Here is a 27,034-nt window from a genome sequence, read left to right as displayed (position 1 = left end):
CCGTATCAATTTCACTGCTAGAGAAAACTGTGAGAATATGAACCTTTAATGTCCAACTTGGTCTATTTTACTTATATACAGAACAGTCTCATAACTGACTATTCAAACATCCCTGATCTTTCTGACGTAGATACAAAAAATGCACTGAGAGGTAAGAGATACTCAATTAAAAACTGCTATATGGAACACAAGAAATTGTAACATAACATATGTCTTAAAAGAAACAAACACTCCTCTCTCAAAGTACAATTCATTTCACCTCACTTCAGCTATCTAGAAATTAGACACCCAGTCTAAACTAGTCATTTAGTCAAAGGAGAGACAGGCACTTACTATTAGTAAGATAAATCTTCCCTGGGAAATCATTATCTTGGGCTAAGTGTAAATGGGATAAATAAGGCTTTATATCGAAAAAAAAAAAAAAAAAAAAAAAAAACAACACTATCAATCAATCTCAGAAAATCTGAAATCTGACTTTTTCTATTTAGAAGACAAACCAAACCAAATGAGTGAAGTGATACTGGTAGTTACTGGTACAGGGAGAGGAGTATTACTTATTTTAATCTGAACTGACTAATTAAGACTTAAATTGGGAAAAAAAAAAATCAGTGGCTTGTTTTTCTTAAAAATGGACTTATATCCAAATGCTGTAACATCAAATGCATTGCATTATCTATCACCGTTGGACATGACGGCTGCAATATTAAAATCGATTTTTGTGCGACTGGATATCTGAATACGCAAATACACAGGTCTTGTTGTACCGGATTCAAAAATTTATTTTGCTAATTTCTGCAAGGAAAGTTATCACTGAAATAAAATGAAGCACTGATGATTTTACCAATCCAGCAACAGCAGTAACATTTAGAACCGACACAGAATTTTATAGAATGAAAATGTGTATCAACTTTTACATAGGGATCACTAAAATAATAAAACTATCTTGACTGAAATGATGGGTGATTATTTTGAAAATGCACTATCAATCTTGTGTTACAGTATGTTGTCCTGTCTCCATTTTTGAATTGATATCATCAAATTACTCATTGGTGCAACAACTAACATCATGACCCTAGCTAAGTAATGTTGTATGTGTATGGTGCATGTTCAGATGGAATGAGATAAACCTGAAACACTATTTTAATGAAGAGACTTAGAGAAGCTGAACTCTAGACTGGATCAAGAAAAATATATATATTTGTATATATATATATATATATAATTTTTTTTTATTTATTATTTTTATTTTTTAATTTCTGTTTGGACAGAATTAAATTTTAGCAGAGGGTACCTGTGTCTTTTTTTACAGCAAATATCTTCAATTGCAAAAGGTTACCTTTACATGGATAAAAAGGAAATAGTTATAAAGCTTTCTTACACCATAAATATATTTTATAAGAGCAATGTTAAAACCAAGCAGAAATTGACAGATCTATTTCCCTACATTCAGACAACTGAAAAGGCACTCCCTAAGGTTGCCAGGAAAGAGGTGGATTGTTAATTGTGCTGTGCATGCAACAGTGAGATCCAGGCATTTAGATCCTGCCACTCCTCCTCATCCTGTTCTGTTCTTGGACAAACCACAGGGCTTTACTAAACATCAGTGTGGCTGAGTAACCAGCATTTCATAGCTGATAAATAAGATCATCTTTTTTTTTTTTTTTTTTCCAACCTCAGGAACAAATCTGGTGGAAACTGGGAGAAAGCTGTAAGCCAGAAATTTCCTTGAGTTCACAGTGTCTGCATTAACCTGTATTATTTTTTTTTTTGCCTCATCTTTTACAGAGTTATTCCATGTAGTAAATAAAAGAACAACCTATGAAGATTTGCCAGAGGACTTTCACGGTACTAGATGACTAGATGACTCTTTTCTACTATTGTTACTGTCATATGTTATTCTTGGCAACTCATTTTACTTACTTGTTTAGCTTTTCAGGGATTTTACCTTTAATTATCATGTCCATTAGTATTCCACAGTCAGGCATACACTTGCACTCAATATGTGACTTAAAGTTATTCTCAATTACAAAGAATATGAAGCCCAACTCTGCAATGGTATACATGACCAGCTTTCCAATTTTGTATTTCAAAACCAGAGATCTGTTAGAGATCTCATTTTATCTACATATTGTATTACTTGGCAAATTAAAGCAACAGTTCAGTGCTGTATTATGGTCATTTAAAAAAATACATATTTTGTGCTTACCAACTTTTGAGATGCTAAAAAACAAAATATGCTTCCACTTTCCAATATAATGTATTTAAATGCTATTCTATTTGTATCAAATTATTTGGTATTCCACTTTCTACAAAAGAGCTGCCATAATTCTTTTTCTTTGCTGCTATTGTTGGAAATTATTGAATTTCTTCTTAGAAATCAGATAAATCTGTTTGTACGTACAAAGTCCCTCTGTGAAAACTTGGTTACCTGTTAATATTTTTCTGTCTTTGTTTTGTTTTACTTCTGGTAGGCCAGCAGTTGACAGATGTAGTAGAACTACTATCCAACTAATTTGCTTGCAGGTTTAGCAGTCCAGTTTATCAAAATGCTGCTGAATATATATCATCAAGCTCTTGTTGAAAGATATCATTAAGTACTCTAAATCAATACAAGCAACTTTCAAATAAGATATTTCAGTTCTAGTAGATATCTAGAAGGTAACTTCAATTTTATGTTCATTTTGAATATCAGTACCCAATGTAATCACTAGTAAAGTGACAAGTTGAAATAACTAATTATACAATAGGAGGTGGGACTGCGTGCAGTCTCTCTGAAAGCCAGTTACTTAAAGTTTTTAAAAGTATGAACCCTTAACTGTAGGCACCATATTAAATCATAACATAAATATACACAGACAAGTGTACACTGTGTACACAGAGTAGGATTAGTGTATTATGTCTTAGAAGACTTCCACTTCAAGCTACTACTCCCTAAAGTCAAACATTTGATCAAGTTCCCACTCAGCATCTTTGTGGAAAGGCTTACACTAATTTCTCAAAGAAGAATTCCCCACCACAGAATTTTAATGCGATAAAATAGAATTACCAATATCACAAAATCCACTATCTCAATGCATACCATTATGTAAAAAAATGAACATTTTTGCATATTAGGCCATTAATGTATTCTTAACTGAAATACCACACTTAGTTGGTTTCATGGTATCTGGAAGCAAAGGGAATGTTGCACTGGCAAGTCACTTATACCATATAGCCAAAAAAGAAAATTCAAGTCCATAAAACGTACCTCCACAAGTCTGCTGGTATGTTCTCGAAATATAGCAGCATATTCTTTTATTTCCTTTTCTCTTCCATTTTTAGCAGCTTCAATGAGAACTAGAAGTGGAACGGTGGTATCTAAGAAGGAGTCTGAGATGTGATCTATAATGGCTTTACGAAGCTGCAAAAGATAGCATTACAGTACTATCAGCTATTTGGTGAAGTCTATTATATATATATATATTTATATATAACGACTATTTATTAAAGACTACTGTTATTATTGTCTATTAGTATTCTATAACATCAACATGTACATATTGTATTTCTACATTAGGGGCACGATTATGTGCCTAAAACTTACTGCAGCTACAGTTTGCCAATTACATAGAAAACACTATTTAATTTTAGGGACAATTTTTATCTACCAGTACCTAAATATGCATGCTCATATGTGTGAGCATATGCCTGTGTGAGTATAGATACACAGAACACTTAAAACATGTATTAGCACTCTCAAAATCAATAGAGCCAAACAAATATTCATGTTCTTCGATGAACAGAATAGACTACTAAAAATACTTGCAGACATTAAAAATTACAGTTAGACCAAACTTAATTTTGTTTTCTGTTTTCTCGCTTGTAGTTCAGATGCCAAGGGGAAAAGCTATTTCATTTTACATAGAAAGTATTAACTTCATCATGTTTGTATTCACAAAATATCCCTCATCACAGTTTCATAATTGCAAAATTACCTAAATATTTTAAATATCTTGTTGGAAAAAAACAATTATATGTTTTTATATGTTTGCCTTCATATTAATTTTATCAATGAGATTATTGATTATGCCACCTAATAATAGATTAATAGAGCAAGAAGAATTGTAAGCTAGTCTGAAGTTCCATTTTCTCTATGTAAATTAATTGTTCTTGGAACTTCTTTCTTAAATTATTAAATAAGTGTAACATTCTCTGCAAATTAGCTTTCTTAAATTAGATTTTATGTAAGCTTTTAATTGATCATTGGGACTTCATTTACTTTATTTAGAGGTTATTTTCCAAGGTATAATCCTAACCATGGCAACTATTCATTTTTATCATAGAACGCGGCATGAAATATACCTATCAAAATTACACATGAGATGGATATGAATTATCAAGTTTACAGAATTTCTTACTGCAATTTTATTATTTTTTTTTAAGACAGATGTAGAAAATATTGTTTAGAACAGAAAACAGAAGTCTTTTAAGCTCTTACATGCTGACAGGTTTCTTGCTGAAGGAAATGTTTTCATTTAGTGTTCTGCACCAATGTGCATCAATGTGAAAACTCACTAAAGGTAAAGACTCCTACAGCTATAAAAATGCAAAACAACCTTTTGATGCTGCTGCCATTATAGATAGGGCAGAAGAAAATGCATAGCACAAACAACAGCTGAGAGATCTGATGGTTCTCAAGACAAGATTTGGATGTGAATTCCTTTACTAGATCTTTTGGATAGGCTCAACATCCAAAGACAGCTTCTACTGATTGACCAAGTACTCAGGATACACTAAGCTACCAAAACCACACAGAGAAGTTTAAGTTTGGAATGTTTTTGTCTTCCAACTTACTGTAACTTGTTGCATTAGGAGACTCAGTCTTGATACACTGCATGCTCTCAAAAATCATTTGCAAAGACAGAAGCTATGACATCCCGACACAGAATTGGATTCTTACTGTCTTATTCATGGTCCCAACTTTATTCGTACCGCAATTTTAAGAGTGAAAAAGAAAATGGTTAGAAGTTTCACTACCAGAAACAAAACACACTGAACCTCCAGTTCTGCCAGGTTACCTGTTAAAGGTTTTGTGACGGAGAAATCCAATTGTAGAAAAGAGATTTACTCACCTGCTTAAAATTAGGTACATGAATGTGACCTTGAGGAAGGGCAGTTTGAAATATTAGGATTTTAATTTATAATAATCAACAATTAAACACTGTGTAACCATATCCAGAGCTGATGACTCAGCATCTCCAAGAGGTTTTGGGTTCTTCACAGACACGATTGTAGTAATTTTGATCTTAGTAATTATTTTAGGACCAGTGACTGCAATGACCTCTGTCACATTCAAGGTAATTTAGAGGCATCCAGTTTTAAACTAGAGGCCTAATTTTCTCACCCATTATATCATTCTTTGCTGTAGCTATTTACTGGTGAGCGCGGTTTAATTAACCTTTCATACATAAATTATCCTAATTATTTTGTTCTAAGAAATCCTCTATCCTGCAATTTAACAAAGTGAAACAGTTCTTCCAAAAAAAAGATAATGCTGTGCCTTTGCTGAATACAAACATGCTTGACATATGTTATTTCAGCTATGCTAAGGAACACACAAAGCCGAGATTTTCAAATATGGCTTGTGTGGCATTAAAGAATGAAGAAAAGCAATGTAAAACAGGGAAAGGAAAAAGAAATATCTGAAGCAGTATCAATTTCTCTTCATCTTAATAAGAATAATGCATTTTTTCCACTACTCAGTATGTTTGTTTCTGACTGGCCACCTCTCGAGCAAAAGGCTAAAATCTAAGCATAAATATACGGAGACACATAAACAAAGAACAACAGCACCACTAGTACTAGCAGGCACTATGAGGGAAGTTATTGTGCTATGATTAAATTTTATCTCCTATTTGTAAATGAAAGAGACACCATCAGAAGAGGTAAAGCAGAGGGAGGATGATGTCTAACAAATTAGAGACTGTTAGAGAAATGGAAGCACGAAGAATTTTTGTTTTGATATCAAAGTGGATAAAAAGGAAAGAAGAATGTTGTTCATAAAACATTGGACATGAGGTTGTCAAGAACAAACAGTAGAGTACAGAGAATAAAATCCCAGCAGCTGTTTGCAACATTATTAACATCACTATTCTGATGAGTAAAGTAAACTGCTCACAGAAAATTCTACTGACTCACAAGTCTACACTGGCAAAAGTCCTGGAAAAACTAAAAATTCATTATTAATGAGGGATCTCTCTTCCCTGTTTTAAAGGGATGCCAGGAATGCAACTTGTTTTGTGTTAAAGAAAAAGCTTTCCATCCACAATGAAGCCAAATACAACTGTGTGAATATCATCAATAATAATATTAAGAAAGAATACACACACAGACACACACACAGAAAAAAAAAAAGACACTGCAGCAACCACAGGAAAAACATCTGTGCAAACTAGTCACAGTAAACAACTGGGAGGTAACAACAGAGTCTGGTAATTTCTCAGAATTAGATTCTGGATTGAACAGGCAATTCCATCCTAAATATTCATGGAGATTTGCTAGGCAGGGAAGCAGTGTAAAACTGTAAAAAAAAAAGTAGGTAAAACTCTACAAACAGAAATGACATGCACATCTTTGCACAATACAAATAAAGTCACAACAAAACAGAACAGTTTTAAATCCCCACAAGTACCAGTAAAGTTCTTGAAGTGAATACAAATAATTTAATTTAAAAAGCAAGAGATTTTTAGAGCTTCTAGAACACACTGCTCTTGAGACGGCTACTTTGGTCTTCAAGTGTTGTAAGATACAGGCTTTCCTTCATTTCACTTTCTGTGATCCAAAACCATGTTCCACAGGACAACTCATAATCAGGCACTGACTAAGCAAGAACTTACATGATCGTTTTGTATACTGTGTGCTAAAATGATAGCTACAAGGGATTTCAAAATACAGTTTCATAAGGTTTCAGCTTCAACCCCAATTCTGTAGAAACAATCCCAGTAACTGGCTGAAAGCAGAGTACATTATGCACACTGTAGCCTTGAATCTACTGTAGGAACCTAATACCTGTTATGGTACACTATATCATTCAAAAATATATATTATAAAAGCTAAAAGAATGCATCAAATAAACATTTTCATGTTTCTAATAATGAATGTTCATAACTGAGAGCAACTAAGAGTACTGCAACATCTGCAGGTGCACAACTTACAATTTCGTGTTTCCCAGATCAGAGGTTAGACATTCTTCCTAAAACAATTCTTATGCAATCTACACATATGAACACAGAACTGTAGGGAACAGATGAACTATTTACTCATACATACCTTCCAGGAAAATATCAAGAAGCCATAGAGCTACTCTGTTTAAAGAAAAATACTGGTTCTAGATTGCCTACAAACTGGGGATGACTACATTTTGCCTGAACGTTTTACAAATGTTTATATAGGAAATAAAATGTTTTAATAATTTTTAAGCACTGTAACAGAATGAAGAAATGTAAACTGTTATAAACTGAAGTTTAACTAACTTATTGAAGAGGTAGCATGTCAGAATGGAAGAGTATAACATACAGACTGAGCTTGTGATGCAAGTAATGGTGAAACGTGAAAGGAAACTGGATGACTAGTTACTTGTATAACACCATATTTATATTGTATTAATCTTATCTTTCAAGGATTCTCCTGACTGACTATGGGTGACAGAAAGGAATTTATTCACCATCCTAAAGCACAGGTTGGCTTATAAACCTGTACACAAAGTTAGGAGGGATATTCTTCCACCAGAAAACTGACCAACAGCCATTGCTAGAGACAAAATGAGAGCAGCGTGTGCTCATGTTCTGCATGTAGTCTGACTATGTAGTCTGAAAATAGCAATTTATATAAGCCTCTAAGTCTACAGTTTCTACCAGTTCCCCAGTTTGTTTACCTGTCTGCGAAGGTCTCTTGTCTTCTTGCACATACTATCTATTGCAACATTCAAAGCATTATTTTTTTCTTTCTTGTCAGTCTGTAAAAAAAATGACAGGAAAAAGAAACAACCAATGGTTATTTACGATCTCTTAGAAACTGTGCTCTTTGTGTCCTCAGTTCATCAAAACATTTGATAAATCATATGTGCTTACAGTTTTGTTTTTTTTTTTTTTTAGTCTCACTGCATTTCAGGAACCAGTACCCCTACAGCCACAGAACACTGATTTGTGATGTTGAGCAAAAGTCCACAGAATCAAAATATGTTTTGCTAGCTGTATGTAGGAAAGAAATTAAACACTTTTCATCTTCGGAATTGCTGTAATACAGCAATTTATAGTCCAAGGTTACTTATGGAACAACATTAATATAATTATTATTATTGATTCCAATCTATTATCACCACATTAATGTGGAAAATCACTTTTTCTCTCTATAAGCAATTTATAAACTCAGATGGCCTCAGTGCAGTTTGATAATGCTTTAATCTGCAGCATTTATTATTTTACTCCCACAGAGCAGAATGAGTGAATTTCAAAACGTCCACAACATTGCAATGCAAATTCAATAAATACTGTCAATGAAAACATGAAAACAGACAATCTTTTCATTTAACAGCACATTCATTCTCAGCATCAATAGAAGACTGAGCTATTGAGATATTTCAGATGTCTTTACTGAATCAGCTATATACCTTCCAAACAATTTCTATCCATAACCAAAGAGCTTATGTCATTACTATCTATTTGAAAAGTGTAGTTCACATTCTATTCTACCACCCAGCATTTTTCCTATACAATACCAGTTGTTTTGAACAATCTTTTTCTTACGTTATTACATACCTTATATGAAAAACAAAAATGTCTGCTGAACATTGTTTCTCTAAAGCAATCATTCATTGCTCACTAATTTGGATTGCTCCAGTCTAAAGGAAAGAAACCATAGTAAAAGTGTCTTTACATAATGTCTTAAGTCAGTACTCATAACATGTCTGGAGAAAGGACTATATTCTCCAAAATGTCAAAGAAATAGTTTATGTTTACTAACCATAGTATTTGGACCTCTATAGTACACTAAGTTTATATTATGAACATAACACATCATACCAAAATAAATACCACTGAAAACAGAAGTAGTCATACCTCAGTATGTACCTAGCTGTATAGCCTTCTTATACACACTGTACAATATTTCAGAGTAATTTCCTTGCTAAAAATAAAAACATCTGTGAACAGAGCAATATGCATAGTATTAAAGCAGAAACTAGAGATGATCAGGAAAAAGCTTTTGTATTACAAGTCAACATGTAACGTAATAAATGTCTCAAAATGAGTAACATTTTCCATCAGATGAAGGGAACAATTACTTTCAAAAAGTATTTCAAGATTCATGCTAACATAGAAATTTCCCTACTACTTGCAGTTTCTGAAATTCTTATAATCTTCACAGGGAGGAGATCAAACATACATCTTGGAGAGAGAGGTCATTACAGTAATGTGACCAATTCTCCTACCAACACTTGCATAGGAACCAAAGTAAATAAAGACTCTTGTAATGCTTTGCAAGCTATTGTCAGCGTTGACAACAAAATCGATCCTTTCTGAACTGCTAGCAAAACAGGACTATCAAAAGCATTGTGGATACGAGTCAGCTCAGTGTATATCTATGCATTTTTCAGATGATAAAGACATGGTTCCACAGTGGCTCATGCTTTAAAACCTTAGTATTCAGAGCTTATTTGTCTAGCAAGACAGAAATCCATGTAAAATACTGTGTTTTTTTTTTAAACGTTCCCTGGTAAGCTGCAACTTCAAAGGTGGCAACTAATAATACAACTGGTTCTAAGCAAACCTACATCACTGAGGCAGCAAATAGGAAATAACCTTACTCAACAAGAAGCGTAAAAATATGAACAGAAGAAAAAAATATGAACAGCAAACAAACACTTTTGTTTGCAAATTCTTAATATACACGTAACTATCAGTAATCAACATCCAGAAAGCAAACCTAACTACAATTGAAGTTACTCTTTGCCTTGAGTTTTCCCCATGAACTAAATGTACTGTAAAATGTAGCTTTCAGATGAAGAATGTGGACAGGTCAAGAATACGGTTAGCTTCATAGCTTCAGACTCTTTTTCTTCCTTAAAGAATTACGTAAAACTCCAAAACATACATTACTGTTTGGATAAATCATTCTTATAAAGATGTAAGTATTTCAAAATTGTTGAGTCTGTTAGGGGGACAACTGAGTACAAAATCTACTGCAAGAGTAGTCTTAAGTATTAATGGCCTGGTATAGTGTTGTCCAGTTTGTGATATATCTGATCCATTGGTCCCAAGTACTTTTGAACACTGAATTACTCTTTAAGTTAACCTTATATTCTTCTGCAGATTTTCATCTCAGATACCTACATGACAGTAACCACTGAAGTCCTACAACTATTGACTACACTTTTTTAATAGCTTAAAAACACCAAATTCACTATTTTAAAAATATGTTTTATGAACAATGGCATACAGAAACTAAACACGATCTGAACATATCCACAGTATATTCTACTCCCCATTAATATAGCTAATGTGTCTGTATTGGAAATATTTCGCATCTGCTTGTCAATTAATGTTGCTCTCATGACTGCTGTACTTAAAAACAAAGAAACAAATCTTCCCCGAAATACTTTGTTCCCATAAAGGTGACTGAATAAAGGAAAGGGCTAGGAAAATGATGCATGTTATACTAGACTCTGGTTTCCAAAAATCATGCAACTGAGCTCACCCCTTTATCTCAGTTTTCCTGCCTTCAGCTACAGTTTTACTCTGTAGAATATATGTAGTAATAGCTATACGGCTCCCTTGTGAAGATATTACAAGCAATATCCAGCTCCTATTTCAATGCATTTTAAATACAAGACACGTTTTACAAGCACAAAATCACATTGTTATTAACACTTCAATAAGTGAAAACAAGTTATTTTTAATTAACACTGCATAGCCTGAAGATAAATGCTAAGTATTGCCAACAATACAGGCTTACCCTTTTCATATGCTGGCAAAAAACAGTAGTTGAATGACTCAAAAACTACACATGCAGAAATACTTCCCTGCCAGATTTTCATTTAAAATAGTAAATATCTTAGTGCAGAACCTAAGTCAAAACAAATCACCAGATTTACAGTGCTGTTAATAGACTTCATTTGTATCAGCATGGAATCATGACCTTCATGGGCATTACAGAACCTTCTTTAATCCAAGATACACTGATGCAAACAAATGTGCTTGCCTTAGCTACACAACCTTGAAGGACTCAAGAACATGTCTCCAGTGGTTGGTACATGCCAACAGTTAACAGTAGTAACAAAGACAGCAGTAATTTCCAACTTCATACTTTGTTGATTTCAAAAGAGAGCTTAAACAAAAGAATATCATTATCTTGATAAGGTATTTATACTTTTTTATATCCAATAGTTCTACTATGTCTCCTGTCTGAACTGTAATTTGAAGATTATAAAGAAGATTTGGGCAAAACTACCAAAGTGACAATCTAATCTCTTCAGATATTGAGGTTCACAGACAGAGGCTAGCTTTATAATAAGGTTACAGTTAGCCACAGGTATTAAAATAATAAATACTGTCATCATTCTGTGAATCCAAGAGCAACATCCCTTTTAGCCATAATCAAGAATGCAGTTACAATAGAGCAATGAAGTATTCTTACCAGCAGGGCTAAAATAAAAAGATATGGCCAACTGAAACAGAGCTAATGTATTTATGTATGCACTGGTGATACAGTATTCACAAGGATTAATGTAAATCTTGCAAGGCTGCAAAACTCCTTGAAGTCCCCTTACAGTCACCAAAGAGAAAAAGGAATCGTTTTAGCGTCACCTCTGAAATGCCTAAGCCTTCTTCTAGTCATTACAGAGGGTGGTGAAAGAGATTTAGTTTATCAAGTTGAATTTTTGTCTTGAGAAGAGTTCCCCAAAATATTCACACACATCTGTAGACTCTAGTTTTTCAGTGTTGTGGAGTAAAAGGGAGCAGTATTAATTTATTTTATCATATCCATGGCGAGATGAGATCAGCAGACTTCTCTGAATTCTGTATTCCAGAACAGCTGGAGTCTGAGCTATGAACTTAAACAAGATATTACTTTGGTCCTAAAGGATTCCTGCAGGATCTGTATGGCAACAACACAGCCAGGAGATTCTACCCATGCCATTATATAGGGCTTCAAGATGCAGTAGCTGAACTGGAATCTTAGTTGCGTACAAAAGAATTGAGGATCTATCTGGGGTCCACAGACTGGAAGAGTTATGGTGGAGTACTGAATGCAGAGCCTGGGACTTAAGCCTCACTCTAAATTTGTAAACTATACTATCCTTCTTGGCCAAGTCATCTTTAAATTAATATGTGCAAGTACTAGGCAGTATAGTGTTTTAAAGATGCTATAAACCTTGTTATGTCGTACCTATGAGTGCCATTGACTACAAAAAATGCAAAGCATGAAGTTATTTATCTAGACAGAAATCCTGACTTTCTTTCCTTAAACACCACTGTAAATGATTGTTTGTAAACAGGCAGAACAGGCTTCAGATAAACAAGGTGTTCCTAATGTTTGAAATATTTAGCTAAAAAGGTCTAACACAAGTTCATCTTGCATTACTAGACTCACATATAGATTTAAAATGACAGAAGTTAAAAGATTACAATGATCCTTCACTGGAATGTTAAAATTTACATACACGATCAAAACCAGCTTCCTAGCATTAATCCTTACATTACTCAAAGGCTCTGCTGAAAACAGATTTTCATATTTGAAAAGACTACAGCTAGAAACTGAACCTATGTTTTGTGTCCTGGGATGCATCTATTCCTAAACTGTCATACAATTTGGAAAAGACTAAATAGCAACGAAGTGTGATATTCACTGCTTTCGAACAGCAGCGGTACCACAACTTGGTGAAAAAAGTCTTCTGATTTACTTCAAAGTCCAAAGGTCAATTTTATTTTCAAAAAGACTACCACAATTATTGGAATCAGTTCTCTGTGGAAACCTTCTAAAAAATGTCAAGCTAAAAGGTAAACACCAATCAATACTATAAGTTAATAAACGTCAGAGCTCTAATTAAATGACTGATCATAGTCCAGGCTATGTGTTGACTTACTAGAATCCTATATTAGACAATGATAAGGTCTTGTGCATTACAATGAAAAAAAAAAATAATTATCACACAACCCAAGTAAGACATTTAAATAAAGTCACAGTCCCTAAAGAGATATCAGGCATTTTATGTCCACTGTCACAATTTACCATTTAATATCTTTTAGTACATAGTGTTTATAAATGTTTCCCCTTTTGAATTAAAAAGCCATTTTGAACTCTAGAGAAAATGGTAACAGTGATGAAAAAAGTTTTATCTAGTATAAAACAGTTCCACACTTTTGTGTATGTTGAAACCAAGTTTTCATTAATGAGGAAAATTACATTAAAAGGTTTGTGCAAAGGCAAAAATACAATTTTCTTTCTTACCCAGCTCATGGACATGCTGTCAGTTCAAAATATTTTGTGCAATTCAGCAAAATAAGGAAGAATGCAGGCATCTATCTTAAACACAAAACAAAAACAAAGCCCTTGTAAGGGAGGACCTAGGCCAATCCTGTTGCGCTCCTGTAGTGGGTTTACTTGGCAAGGTTTTGGTAGCAGGGGGCCATAGGGGTGGTTTCTGTGAGAAGGAGCTGCCCCATGTTTGGTAAGGGCCCCACTGCTGACCAGAGCTGAGCCAATAAGCGATGTTGTTTTGCACCTCTGTGAGAGCATATTTAAGACAGGGAAAAAAACGCTGCGCCACTCAGCAGCTGGGAGAGTGAAAGGAGTGAGAAAACAGCTTTGCAGGCGCCAAGGTCAGTGCAGAAGGAGGAGGAGAGGTGCTCCAGGCGCCGGAGCAGAAGTCCCCTGCGGCCTGTGGTGAGGACCATGGTGAAGCAGGCTGTCCCCCTGCAGCCCATGGAGTACCATGGTGCAGCAGGGTTCCACGCTGCAGCCCGTGGAGGAGACCACGGTGGAGCAGGTGGCCCTGCACGGACGGAGGCTGCCGCCTGTGGAAGACCCCTGCTGGAGCAGATTCCGGGCCGGACCTGTAGCCCGTGGAGAGGAGCCCACGCAGGAGCAGGTGACCTGGCAGGAGCTGCTGCCCGTGGGGGAGCCAGGTTGGAGCAGTTTGCTCTTGAGGGATGGACCCCGTGGTACGGACCCATATCTGGAGCAGTTCTGGAAGAGCTGCTGCCTGTGGGAAGCCCACGCCGGATCAGTTCATCAAGGACTGCATCCCGGGGCAGGGACCCCACAGCACAGGGGACGAGAGTGACCGAGAAGGAGCGGCAGAGAAGAAGCGCTGTAGACTGACCATAACCCCCATTCCCCCGTTCCCCTGCGCCGCTCGGGGGGAGGAGGTGGAAGAAGGTGGATTGGGGGGGGGGAAGGTGCTTTTGGTTTCTGTCCTTTGTTTCTCACTTCTCTAGCTTGTTAGTAATAGGCAAAAAATCTTACTATCTCCTTACGCCGAGTCTGTTTTGCCTGTTACAATAATTATTGCATGATTTTCTCGTCCTTATCTCAACCTTTGAGCCCTTTTCACATATTTTCTCCCCACTCCTCTTTGAGGAGGGGGAGTGAGAGAGCGGCTGTGGTGGAGCTCGGCTGCCCACTCGAGCGGAACCACAACAGCTCCTCATTTATATTAAAATACATGAACTAAAAGAGTAGAGCCAAGAAGCTTGTCACTTTTATTAGAGTGGGCTTGCCCAAAAAAACATCAAAATTAGTGGCAGTGTCTCAGCCACTCAGTAAGTAAATAAAAGTAATTTCACTGCCTATATACTTGGCTGGAAAAAGACAAAGTACTTACTCATCATCTTGAAGGTCACGTGCAGAGTTCAGCAATGTGAGATGAAGCACGGTAGAGTAGCTTGGCTGTGAAACACCTGTGAGAGGTGCCAAGTCTGGGACAGCCACACCACAAGAAGGATAACAAGACCCCAGGAACATCCCTGCGCTGGGAACAATGTAACACAGCATGGGAGGTCCAAGTCAGCAGTGTTTGAATAAACACTTTTTCACAATTACTGTCAAAGTGAGGACTCAGGGCAGATTTCCATGAGGACAGCCTCTCCCCTTCCTTCAGAAACATCTGGCTGGACAAACAAGCAAGTGGAAACATGTAATCCAAATCCAACTCCTGGCAGCAGCCCTCATTCTGGTCCACGTGCTTGCCACCAGGCTGCTCTGTAAGCCTCCTCACCTTCCCTTGCTCCCTGCGCTGCTCATGCCAGTGGCAGCAAGTCTCTGCTTCTGTGCAGTTGCCGTATGTGTACTCTTGGTGTTAGGACCCCTAGCACACCTGTTTCCCTTGGGGCACTTTGGATGTTCTATTACCCAAACATGAAAATTAAGTCTCCGCTGTCCTGTTATCAAACACCTCTTGTACCCAAATGCATCTGCCTTCTTAAATCAATCTAATACAAAGAAGAAACTACTCAAAAATTTTTCTGTCTTACTGCCCTCTTGTCTCATTTTAGACTGTTAAATCCTTCAGTGCCATTACTGTCTTCCACTATACTAGGAACAAAAACTCTTATAATCAACAGGAAAAAAAAATTAAATACTGTTAAGAATATCTTTGTATTTTCTTTTATCAAGTCATAAAATCGCAAGACCCTAAGAGTATTTGTCCCATACATGCAGAGCGCATGGAAACAGCAGTTTACTCTTCAAGTTTGCAACTTGCACTGTAACTACAAACTGCAACTTCCCTGTAAAAAGCAAGATCCCTTGTTGAAGGTCATAATGTCTAGCTAAATAAGCTAAAACCACGAGCTTCTCCAAAGCTATAGATCTCAATGGGCAAGTCTTTCAGATTTGAACACAGAAAGAAACCAGGTGGATTTGAACAGTTTACAATTGTAGTTTACAAGTATGTCTCATGCTTTTAAACAAACTTTCAGAAAGACTTTGTTCCTGAAAGAGATGAGAGTACCTTTTTTGTTGCAAATAACTTCACTGAAACAATAGGATTTAGATGCACAGTTATATGCACATTCCCCCCCCCCTTTTTTTTTTCTCCCACAAATCTTCAGGATTCAATTGTGCCATCTTGTTAACTGCTGTCTGAGGTCTCTCTTAAATGAATATTTCAAAGTTATTCAAGAAATCCTCTGACAAAACAGTAAAGAAAGTACTTGACATTTTTGACATTATAAAGAACAAAAATTCTTCTGAAAAGCCAAAAGTTTCCAGACCTTCTCATACAGCATTTCAAAGCATATTTTTACTGTACATCAATAGCCTGCAAAAGGAAATTCATTTACAAGAATATTTAATGCCTTTCTTTGCTAATACATGGAATACAAAGAACGAATAGCCAACAAGTATTTTAAGTTGAAAACTCTATATTTACTCAGTAATAGATTCCTTACTCACTCCAATACACACAGCCTAGTGCACTTTTTCTAAAAACACCTGAGTCAAGAAAGCCAGCTTCTGTGAAAAACAAGTAATTGTATTTAAAAATATATATAAATTAAATGACAAGGGCATGAAAAATCATATGCAATTGAGCAAATAAGGAATCTTTCATGTGGAACTGTTTCTCATTACAGATTTTTTTTTTCTTCAACATCTGCAATATGAGATTGCTGTTTTTTTCCCTCTCAAGCCATCATGGACAGCTCCCTATAGATCTAATGCTGTGAGATGTGAAGTACCTCATAAGAAATGAATTACCTCAACCTCTATCGATATCAGTTGGAGTGCAGAGGGCTCTCTCCTCACTATGTGAATTACCCTTTCTCAATCAATATACAGGAGAAGTCTTGAATGTAAAGCCTTCTCAGTGTAACTCCCTTTTAGCATTCAGCTTTAACTAGTTCCTAAGAGTAAAAAGTGGATTTAATTCTAAATGAGCATGGATAAAATAGCCTAAAACAAAGAAACAAACAAAAACAACAACAGAATTTATAACACCTTAAATAAAAAATTATCCAGAAATTGTCAGATTGTAACTAATCCTATTTTCTCAGAAATAATGATGTTGCTGGAATATTGCACATTCTCATTCACTCTGAAACATTGGTGTGAAGCAAAACTGAAGTCGGGGAGGGTAGCCAAGGTGCTTTCAAGGACAGTGATGGATCCCCAGCTTCTGGTAAGAGATAGAGGATTGTAAACTCCCTCAAAAGTGGACTGCAAGCAAGCCACAGAAGGGAAGGAGAAATCTATGTTGTTTTGAATTTTTATCGTTTCTTTCTGATATATAAGGTCAAATTATCATGATATCAGTTTTTCACTTGTTTTTTTTGCATTTGAAATATCAGAAAATTTCAGTATGATTCCAAGATGGTCCTAAAACAGCCCATGATTTCCTAATAATCATTTGGGATAAATAGTCACAGAAAGTTAACGCAACATAGCTGGTATGTTGCAAAGCAAATAAAACGATTGCTTACAATTTCTAATGCAAAACCAAAAGCCACATGTACTTTCTATTTGAAATACAAGTTTTTACACTGCACAGAGAAATCAAAAAGTCCAATGGTACTTTACTTTGGGTTGTACTTCAACTTTACAACTATTTGAGGAAATCGTAAGGAAGAAAAAAATATATTTTGATCAGATACTGTCTTACTCACTGATGGTCCAAGGAGGGAAGGCAAACAACTAGAAATAGAGCAATATCCACAGCATGAAACAAACACAACACATACTGAACGTTCATCTGCTTTTCGCTATGGAGCAATTTTCTAAGTCCCGGGTACAAAAGTTTTTAATTGAATATCCATCTACCATTCATCAAAGTGTTCTGGCAGTGTTACAGCAGTAAAATCGGAAATTAGTTGGAGAAAAGCTCATCCTACAGCAGCAACATAAGACTGTCCTATGATGAACTATCATATAAATTGCTTGGAGATTTTATGTTGTTATGTGAGGAATGAAGGGGATGGAAGGGGAGGAAAATTTGAAATAAATACAGTAGAGCTGCTAAGATGGTCCATCTCATTCAAATTGTTTAGAGGGTTTAGCTGTGCTCTAAATCAAAAAGTTATGGTCTTAAACAGGAACCATAAACGGGGAAAAATCTCCAGCCCTAAGCTACTAGAATTCTTCCATACCTGGAGATGCACTACGTACAAGTTCCAGAGCAGTATTTCTTCCACAAAGCAAAGGCATTTTTCAAAACAACAACAGAAAAATCTTATTCTCATTTCAGATGTTGTATTTTAATGCAATACCTACAACTTAGCTTCTGACAGACTTAAGATAACTGTAATAGCATTTAAATCAATCAGCATTTTTTATTAAAAACGTATAGAATTTAAGTGATTAAAAAAAAATCCTGAAAAGAATCTCACTTTCAGGTCCTCATAGCCTCTCCATATCATCCAATACCATCAAACACTTTCTGCTTTATTTCCATTACATCAGTGACACACAGATATAAGTCAAAATTGTGAAACTGAGATTTTTTTTTTCCTTTATGCAGTTCTGTCTTCATGCTGAGATGTAGAAACCATATTGAAGTGTTTATTTGTCAAAGACTTCAGCTCAAGACCTGGCAAATGTAGGGTGTTTCAACTAGTATGCACATTATGGGTTTTGTTTTATTGATAAACATTCTTTAAAATAGAAGTTAAAGCCTGAAATTCCAAATAGGTAAAATCCATAGTTCCACGTAGTTACGTACTGAATGTATTGGTTAACCTTTCTAAACCAGAGCAACTCATTCAGCACAACACCATACTTCAATATAATTTGTGAATCTAGGAGGCTGCGAGTCACTTAAGAATGTGCAATAAATGAAAATCCAGCTCTTAGGGAGAGGAATAACGCAGTTGGTTTAAATATTTAGCTCTCAAATTTACAAGTATTTCAACTAAACACTCGTCAGAATCGTCTACATACAATGAATCCAGACTGAATGAATTCCTTCGTACATGCCTTGTCTATACAGAAGACTACAACGTAAGTGATAGCAACCTAAGATGTTTTGGGGATTCTAAGAGCAAATAATAGTTGATGCAATCACTTCACCAGGTGAATTCAGCACTATCAGTCACTCCTGACTAACACATATCATTTTTTAAACACAATGAAATGACTCTAGGTGTTATTCCCAGAAGCTCGTAACTAAATGCATTCAATACACAAATCTTATTTAAAAAGTCGCAACTGTTAACTAGAGAAAATCTATTCTACTCAAGATAGTTTCTGCTGTTAGCACTTATGGGGAAAAGAACACAGAAGAGATTGATAGAAGAACACTTGAATGATCTTTTCACACTGTCAACTGCTAGGAAAGAGGCCATTGCATAGCCATTTATTTAGCAGATTGATTTGGACAGTGAGAAACCTGAGTGTTACTGTGGTTATACTCTCAGTACAAGTTTGAAGATCCTGGGTTTCTGTGCTACCAGAGAAAAAAAAAGCAATTTATTAAATGCAGCAGCTAACAAACAGAGCAGGGAAGGCTGTATGTAATGCAGGGAAGACCACTGAAAATTATAGTCTCTACAGGGTAGGGATTTTCAAAACAATGCATGACATCAAGAACGTCTGCTATTCGGGGCAGATTGTTCTGCAGTTCTGTGCAGAAATGAACTGCATTTTTCCCTATTTACTTTTTGCACAGAAAAAAAAAAAAAAGGATGTATTTATGAAAAAAATTCAAACTCAACATACAACGTTGTTGACATTCTAATGAAGTGATCATACTTTATGTTGGAGATTATCTTTCTGCAGGACCTTAACTTAAACATTTTAGAGTTTTTTTTTCCTACATTAAGAACACCAAATTTCAAAATAGAAAAGGAAAGAGAAGTATGTAACTAGAACAGAGTCAGTAGAAAAGTAACTAGGTATTATGATGAATAAAGCTAGGAGCAGAAAAAAAGATTCATTCAAGGTTTAAGAGAGATGTATATAAAGTAAAATACAGTGCTGATGCATCAGTAACTGGTTTAAGACAGAGTAAGCTTTCAACTGACAGGCAGCAAAGACCAAGTAAGTGGTCATGACAAGTCCTGATAATAGCAGAAAGCTCAAGCAGAGCATTAAGACACAGGCAGAAGAAAAGATACAGGATGTACAGTGACTTGCAGCGACAGAAAGTAAGAGTCATACACTGATGAAGTTTGGAGGTCAAGGGGAAGACACCCTTGACCAGGCTCTCTTGGACTAGCAATTTTAACAGCTTTTAGGCAGCTATATGTAATTCAGAAATGAATAAAATTTCTCTGCAACAGAGAAATTATTGACTAGTCATTTGTAATGACACCAGTTATCTCAAAGTGGAATCAGGCAAAGTATCTGAAAACCCAATGGCATGAGGTGGTTTCATGCACTATAACTGAACACCATAACTGAACATGCATATTGTATCACAAAAACAAAAAATTAGTAGATTCAGACTAGGTTCTGTCAGAAGATACTGTATTTTAAAAGTATGTTACTCAGGTCTCATCAAGAGATCAATAAAAACGACAAACACACAATTTAGCAAACATTGTACTGAAAGCAGGCAAGAATTCTATTTCTTTAGGATACCTTGGTGTATTTTTATCAGCATGCTAACAGATACAGGCTGGTATGCTGCCAACATAGAGTAGAAAGAAGTGATAAAAAGAACTTAAAAAAAAAAAATTAGAAGGTCAGAGAACATTATATAGTAACAGTTTTTTCACTGATGCAGTAATATCACAGAGCTCAAAAGAACATTTTTTTCCTGTAAAATTTATACTCATTCCTTCACTTTCAATAAAACACATGGCTGAAATCTAACTAGTAACCTTTTCTTTCTGTAAATGTGTTACCAAATTATGAGTTTAAAAAATGTTAAATATACACAAAAGTCAAAAGAAGGAAAAAGTTAACTATGACCATTGTAAATATTTTTCACCAGTTGTAATGTACACGTAAATTCACAGGCAGATACATTTATATCAAAGAAATATTTGGGTTGTTATAATCATTCACCTGTAACTGGGGTCTTCAAAGATATTTATTCTGTTTGCGTATTTCATAATTGGATACATTCATGCACCACTCTGTAAGACCTGAAAGTTTTCATTGTACTATCTACAGATTATTTGACTCCTGTGCTTCCCTTATTGCTCCTCAACATTTTTGTATGCAGGTCACAGCAGCTGTCACTAGTTCAGTTACCTCTCAGTGACATAACTGAAGAATAATAAGGAACAGAAAAAGACAGGTGGAAGTCAAATGTACTCACTGACTGCACACTGCAAGGAACAGTTTATTGGTAAGGAAGCCTTCTTCGCAAGTCCTTGTACATATGCTAACCACAGGTGCAGTCAGTTATCATGTTCTTTTATTACCTGGCAAATAGCTTTGGAGTACAATTACTGATGGTAGCACCAAGCTGCCAGAAGCTACATCATCATCTGATTCTTCAAAGATGTTGCAGCCATTAATAAAAGTGACAATGAAGCTCTAGGTGGCAGCACAGCAACCACTGAGAGATAAAACCCCAAGCCCAGACATCAGTTTTTGAGGATTATTGTAGGATGCCTCAGTAAGTTTGCAGATGACACCAAGTTAGGTGCGTGTGTCGATCTGCTTGAGGGTAGGAAGGCTCTGCAGGAGGATCTGGATAGGCTGCACCGATGGGCTGAGGTCAACTGCGTGAAGTTTAACAAGGCCAAGTGCCGGGTCCTGCACCTGGGGCGCAATAACCCCAAGCAGAGCTACAGGCTGGGAGATGAGTGGTTGGAGAGCTGCCTGGCGGAGAAGGACCTGGGAGTGATGGTTGACAGTCGGCTGAATATGAGCCAGCAGTGTGCTCAGGGGGCCAAGAAGGCCAACGGCATCCTGGCTTGTATCAGAAACAGTGTGGCCAGGAGGGCTAGGGAGGTGATCGTCCCCCTGTACTCGGCTCTGGTGAGGCCGCACCTCGAGTACTGTGTTCAGTTTTGGGCCCCTCGCTACAAGAAGGACATCGAGGTGCTTGAGCGGGTCCAGAGAAGGGCGACGAAGCTGGTGAGGGGCCTGGAGAACAAGTCCTACGAGCAGCAGCTGAGGGAGCTGGGCTTGTTCAGCCTGGAGAAGAGGAGGCTCAGGGGTGACCTTATTGCTCTTTACAGATACCTTAAAGGAGGCTGTAGCGAGGTGGGGGTTGGTCTGTTCTCCCACGTGCCTGGTGACAGGACGAGGGGGAATGGGCTAAAGTTGCGCCAGGGGAGTTTTAGGTTGGATGTTAGGAAGAGCTTCTTTACCGAAAGGGTTGTTAGACATTGGAACAGGCTGCCCAGGGAAGTGGTGGAGTCACCATCCCTGGAAGTCTTTAAAAGACGTTTAGATGTAGAGCTTAGGGATATGGTTTAGTGGGGACTGTTAGCATTAGGTCAGAGGTTGGACTCGATGATCTTGAGGTCTCTTCCAACCTAGAAATTCTGTGATTCTGTGATTTCAGCAGTTTATTTGCAGGCCCAGATGCAGCTTAGTCTTACATAGTCTTCTCACAAATAGTTGGACGCAGATCTCCCAATAGTAGTAAGCATCAATAAATAGAAAAATTTAGAAAGGGACTGTTTACTCACTCTTTGCGGTAAATGAAAAGTGTGGAAAAAACACAATATGCAAGCATGCATTTAAAGATTGATGCATGCTAATGTGAGCATGCATCCTGCTGATAGGACCTGATAGATTTGAAGAACCTTAATTCCACCAACTGCCTGCTGCTTCAAGTTTTGTTGCTTTTAACTACGTATCTATGCATATGTTCATATGTTAATATGCATAGGTGTATTATTCAGAGGCGTCAGGACATCACACATACATAGGCAGATGTAATGCAGGTAAAACTGTATCTGGGTCACTTCATACACACTCTTTAGACTGAAAGAACTGCTATTACTCATGCTAATTTAATGGAAATTTTAGAACACTAAGTGCACAAAACTGACTAACTGGACAATTTACTGTATTCAAGAGCCACTTGTTCAAGCATTGCAAATCAATGAAAAACTTTTTTTATTAATTTGAAATATCAATGCTCACTGCTGTCATGCAAAATTCTGCAAATAAATGCCATTAAAAGAGAGCTTAGCACATAGAAAAAATGTGAACTAGAGTCTGAGAATTAAGATAATGCTGACACTTATCTTACTTGAGGCTTTCACGAATACTTATTATCGTACCATGAATAGTATGGCAGAAAGTAAGCTTTGTTCTGTAATCCCTCCCACTCCACTCCTGTTGCATCAAGAGATATCCCTAGAAAAATACTGTAAAATCAGCTCTGATTGAATAACAAAGGTAAAATTACATGTCTGTTTGTAGAAAAAATCTGGGATCAGCTCAAGTATCAACTGTTTGAGAAAGTACAGAAACACATTAGAAAACTCAGTGTTGAAACTCAGTTTGGCATCAACTTACCTATTGAAAGCAGTATTTAAAAATACAGTTTTATCAAATTCACCTCAGCATGGTTATTCCTCCACACTGCCACAACAACTGCTTAAAACAAACATTTGTTATTATCACCTTAATCAAACTACTTCAATTTATCACACTGAATATGGACACTTAAATGCCTATCCTTTCAGGGATATTAAATCCTGAAAGATAAAGATGTTCATTTGTAACTAGAGTATGTATTCCAATGTAGGCAACACAGCTCTACAATCACATGACAGCATTATAAATTAAAGACAACTAAAACAATAACGGAACAAAACCACATTAATGGAATCCAACAAAATATGAGAGCAAGTGTACATGAAAAGGCTTTATGTCAGATTGTGCTGATAGCAAAAGAGAAAATGGATGCTGTACTAAACCATATAACATAAAGAGCAAATCTGATGTGACACGGTGTCTGAGAAGAATGTTAATAAGAGCAAAACCAAAATAATAAACAAAAGTGAATGGGAAAGCTAAGCAGAAAAGCCAAAGTAAATATTCCAGGCAAGGTTAGTTGTGTAATTACAAAAGAGAAATCAAGCGATAAATTATGGAAGAGTTGTTCCCTATTCACAAGGAGTGAGAAGAGTACTAGCAACTGCAGCAAGTTTGCAGAACTGAGGCTCAGTTTTGCTTGCTTAAGACTATCAAGCTCAGGCTCACCTTTTCTTTGTATTACTGATAAACTTCTTTCATGCTCAGCCATAACAACAGTAAACTCATAGAGAACATTCTTACTACACTCAGGATGCCTCAAATGGAAACTAACGCATAGCATTAACTGCTATCAAAGACATATACAGACGGGTTAATAACTTAAGGGTACGGAGATAGAAAACAAACAAACAAAAATAAACCACACTCAAACATGAATGTGGTGAAGTCAAAGGCTCTTCTTCCAAAAGACTTCACTCTCTGTGCTTTGTTCAATTATGCTGTGTACAGGAACATGGGGGAGAAAAGCCAAGATACTTGCAGATTATCTTTCTGCTAATCCAGGTTCTAGAACTGAATCCTGGAACACCATCTAAAGAAAGTATGGCGATTAAACAAAACCACAGAGAGCCATGCCACTATCTGAAGTCAGAAGATGGCAATAAATTACATGCCATGGTCCCTACACACTGCTATGCCCTGCCTAAAGACATTTAGCCTGTGAGAGTAGTGCAGGTGCTAAATAAGGGCAGCTACTTGCATTTGTGGACATTAGAGTAAAAGTGGTCCTTCCTAATGGCATTCAATATCACTTTGAAAGATAAATGCAGATACATTCTACCTGGAATCTGTATTTAAAGAAAAACAAGACAACAAAACTGAAAGATTCAATGCATCTGTTGAAAGAGCTAGTAAACCTAAATACACCATAGCCGACCTTGTAGATAAAGCTGAAAAGAAGAAGTAAGAACAGGCTGTTAAGAAACATAAAAATGCTTTGCTTTCATTTTCATATATAATTGAAATACCAAAGAAGAGAATACTCAAGAGACCATAAATGATACATGATGAAAATCAGTGAAGAAACAAAAAATCATGCAAATCAGGCATCAGTCTCACAGAATGTTCAACATAGGGCAGAGAGTGACAGTAACTGCCGATTCCTGCTAATTTTAAATTTCTAAAGTTGTTCCATGCAATGCTGTCATCCCTGAATTTATAAAATACTCATTAGAATTAAAAAACACATCATCGCCTAGAAGCTAGTGCCTCAAATGCATCATCACTTAGAAGCTAGTGCCTCATCCACTTCAAACATAATATGCCCAGACACTGCTGGAAAATGAAGGCATTGGCTGACTCCAGAGACTGAGGCAGAAAATGAACTGCTTCCCAGTTAGGGAATAAGTGGAGTAATGGAAGACGGAAAGTTGAGCATTAACAAGCCAGATGGCAGAATGGCATCTTGGGAAGGCTAACACAGGGAGGTCTGAAACAGCATCTCTAATTTTCAACAGGTTTGCTGTTGACTTAGTAGGCAGCAATGTTGCAATAAAAAGCAGGACTTTATCAATCACTTCGTTCCCATCTTTCGAAAGAGAAAACGAAGTTCATGATGTTCTAGATTCAGCTGGGGAAGTTAGTTTTCCTCCTAGTAGTTAGTATAGTGCTGCGGTTTGGATTTAGGATGAGACTAACGCTGACAACACGGTGATGTTTTAGTTGTCACTGAGCAGTGCTCACACTGAGTCAAGGACTTTCAGCTTCTCATGCTGGGGTGCACCAGAAGCTAGGACTGGACAGAGTGATGACAGGTGACCCCAAAGAACATCCCATACCACATGGGTTGTGCTGAGCAATGAACTGGGAGAGTTGGCTGGGGGGCTGCTGCTGTTCAGGGTCTGGCTGAGCATTGGTCAGCGGGCAGTGAACAATTGCACTGTGCATCACTTGCTTTGAGTATTTTTTTTATCATTACTATTATTATTAAGCTCACTTCCTTTTCTGTTCTATTAATCTGTCTCTATCTCTGTACACAAAATTTTACCCTTTTCCCCCATCCCACAGCAGGGAGAGCAAGTGAATGGCTGTGTGGTGCTTAGCTGTCCACAGGGTTAAACCACAACAGCGGAACAGTATTAAAGATGTATCCACTACTACAGAACCAGTTTAATTGGCCTCTGACTTTCAGCAACTAAAATAAACCTTTCATAAAATATGGGTGGGTTATACACCTTGCAGCATAATGATACATACTGTTAAAACAGTTGAATTTCTATAATAAAAAATCGATCTAATTTCTATTCCATATTTAAATGACACACATGTATGATTCAACACACTGATCTGTAAGCGAGCAAATGCCATAAATTTCCTGTATGTTCAACATGCACTTATTCTGAGAACAGTCAACATTGGTACCAATCTTAGATTTAAATTTCAATGAATATGAAAAGTTGCTACACTGAAAAATACCTCTAAATGAATTCCCTTTATAAGTACATGTACAGCAAAATGACAGAAGCCAACACAGAAATTTCAGGCTGAATCTCTAAAAGCTGGTGGTTCATACAAAGGACACTAGGCACCATCTGTTACCTCATGAAGAATTTAACCTTCCCAAGTTTTGGACACTTCATCACAGTTCTAAAACCACACTCCAAAAATCTCTTTGGATTTTGGACACGTACCAGAACAAAATCGAAGAAGCCTTTCTTACTCAATTTTGCCAACTGTAGAAACTCATTCATCTAAGGCTCAATATGAAATATGACAAGTTCATTCAGTTGCAAATCAAGATCAGTAAGTTTTGTAAAATACATTTCCTTTCTGCAGCCTGCAAAATGCTAAGTTAAAATAATAAAGTTCCCTTTTTTAAACCTTTTTTATTTAAGCCTCACTTGGAGCTAACAATATAAAAGCTGTGAACCTTTTCAGATTCTGCTACAAGAATCTGTTTAGATTCTGTCCCTTTTGCTCTTTGTACCTTAAATAAAACCTGAGTAGGTCAAAAGCTTTTGAAAACTACACCTTGTCATTAAGTAATTACTCAGACTCTCTAATATATAAATCTCATGACACAGCCCTAGGAATACAGCGATGCTCATTATCTGTGTTACTGGCTGCCTCACATTAGCTAAGAATTTATTGCCAGATCCACAGAGAGATTAAG

At 36.5% G+C, this 27,034-nt stretch overlaps 1 protein-coding gene across 21 annotated transcripts in view; it reads right to left on the bottom strand.

Annotated features, from left to right (window-relative positions):
* The window catches only part of CTNNA3 (catenin alpha 3), a 482,801-nt gene that overhangs the window by 202,857 nt on the left and 252,910 nt on the right, over positions 1–27,034 (bottom strand). For 19 of the 21 annotated variants that reach the window (XR_001186059.5, XR_005266613.2, XM_072040368.1 and 16 more), the window contains 2 exons: positions 7,913–7,993; positions 3,248–3,400 (listed from right to left, as the gene is read on the bottom strand). Coding sequence is in view for 19 of the 21 variants with exons in the window: in XM_072040368.1 (XP_071896469.1) it covers positions 3,248–3,400; positions 7,913–7,993 (234 nt within the window). In the remaining 2 variants the exon portion in view is untranslated. Of the gene's footprint in view, positions 1–3,247; positions 3,401–4,833; positions 4,864–7,912; positions 7,994–8,795; positions 8,868–27,034 lie in introns of those variants that run through there. The other 2 variants (XM_072040372.1, XM_021266997.4) reach the window with 2 other exon arrangements.

The sequence above is a fragment of the Anas platyrhynchos genome, chromosome 6 (genome assembly GCF_047663525.1).
Source record: "Anas platyrhynchos isolate ZD024472 breed Pekin duck chromosome 6, IASCAAS_PekinDuck_T2T, whole genome shotgun sequence".
Lineage (NCBI taxonomy): Eukaryota > Metazoa > Chordata > Aves > Anseriformes > Anatidae > Anas > Anas platyrhynchos.
This window is presented reverse-complemented; position numbering and strand designations above follow the sequence as displayed.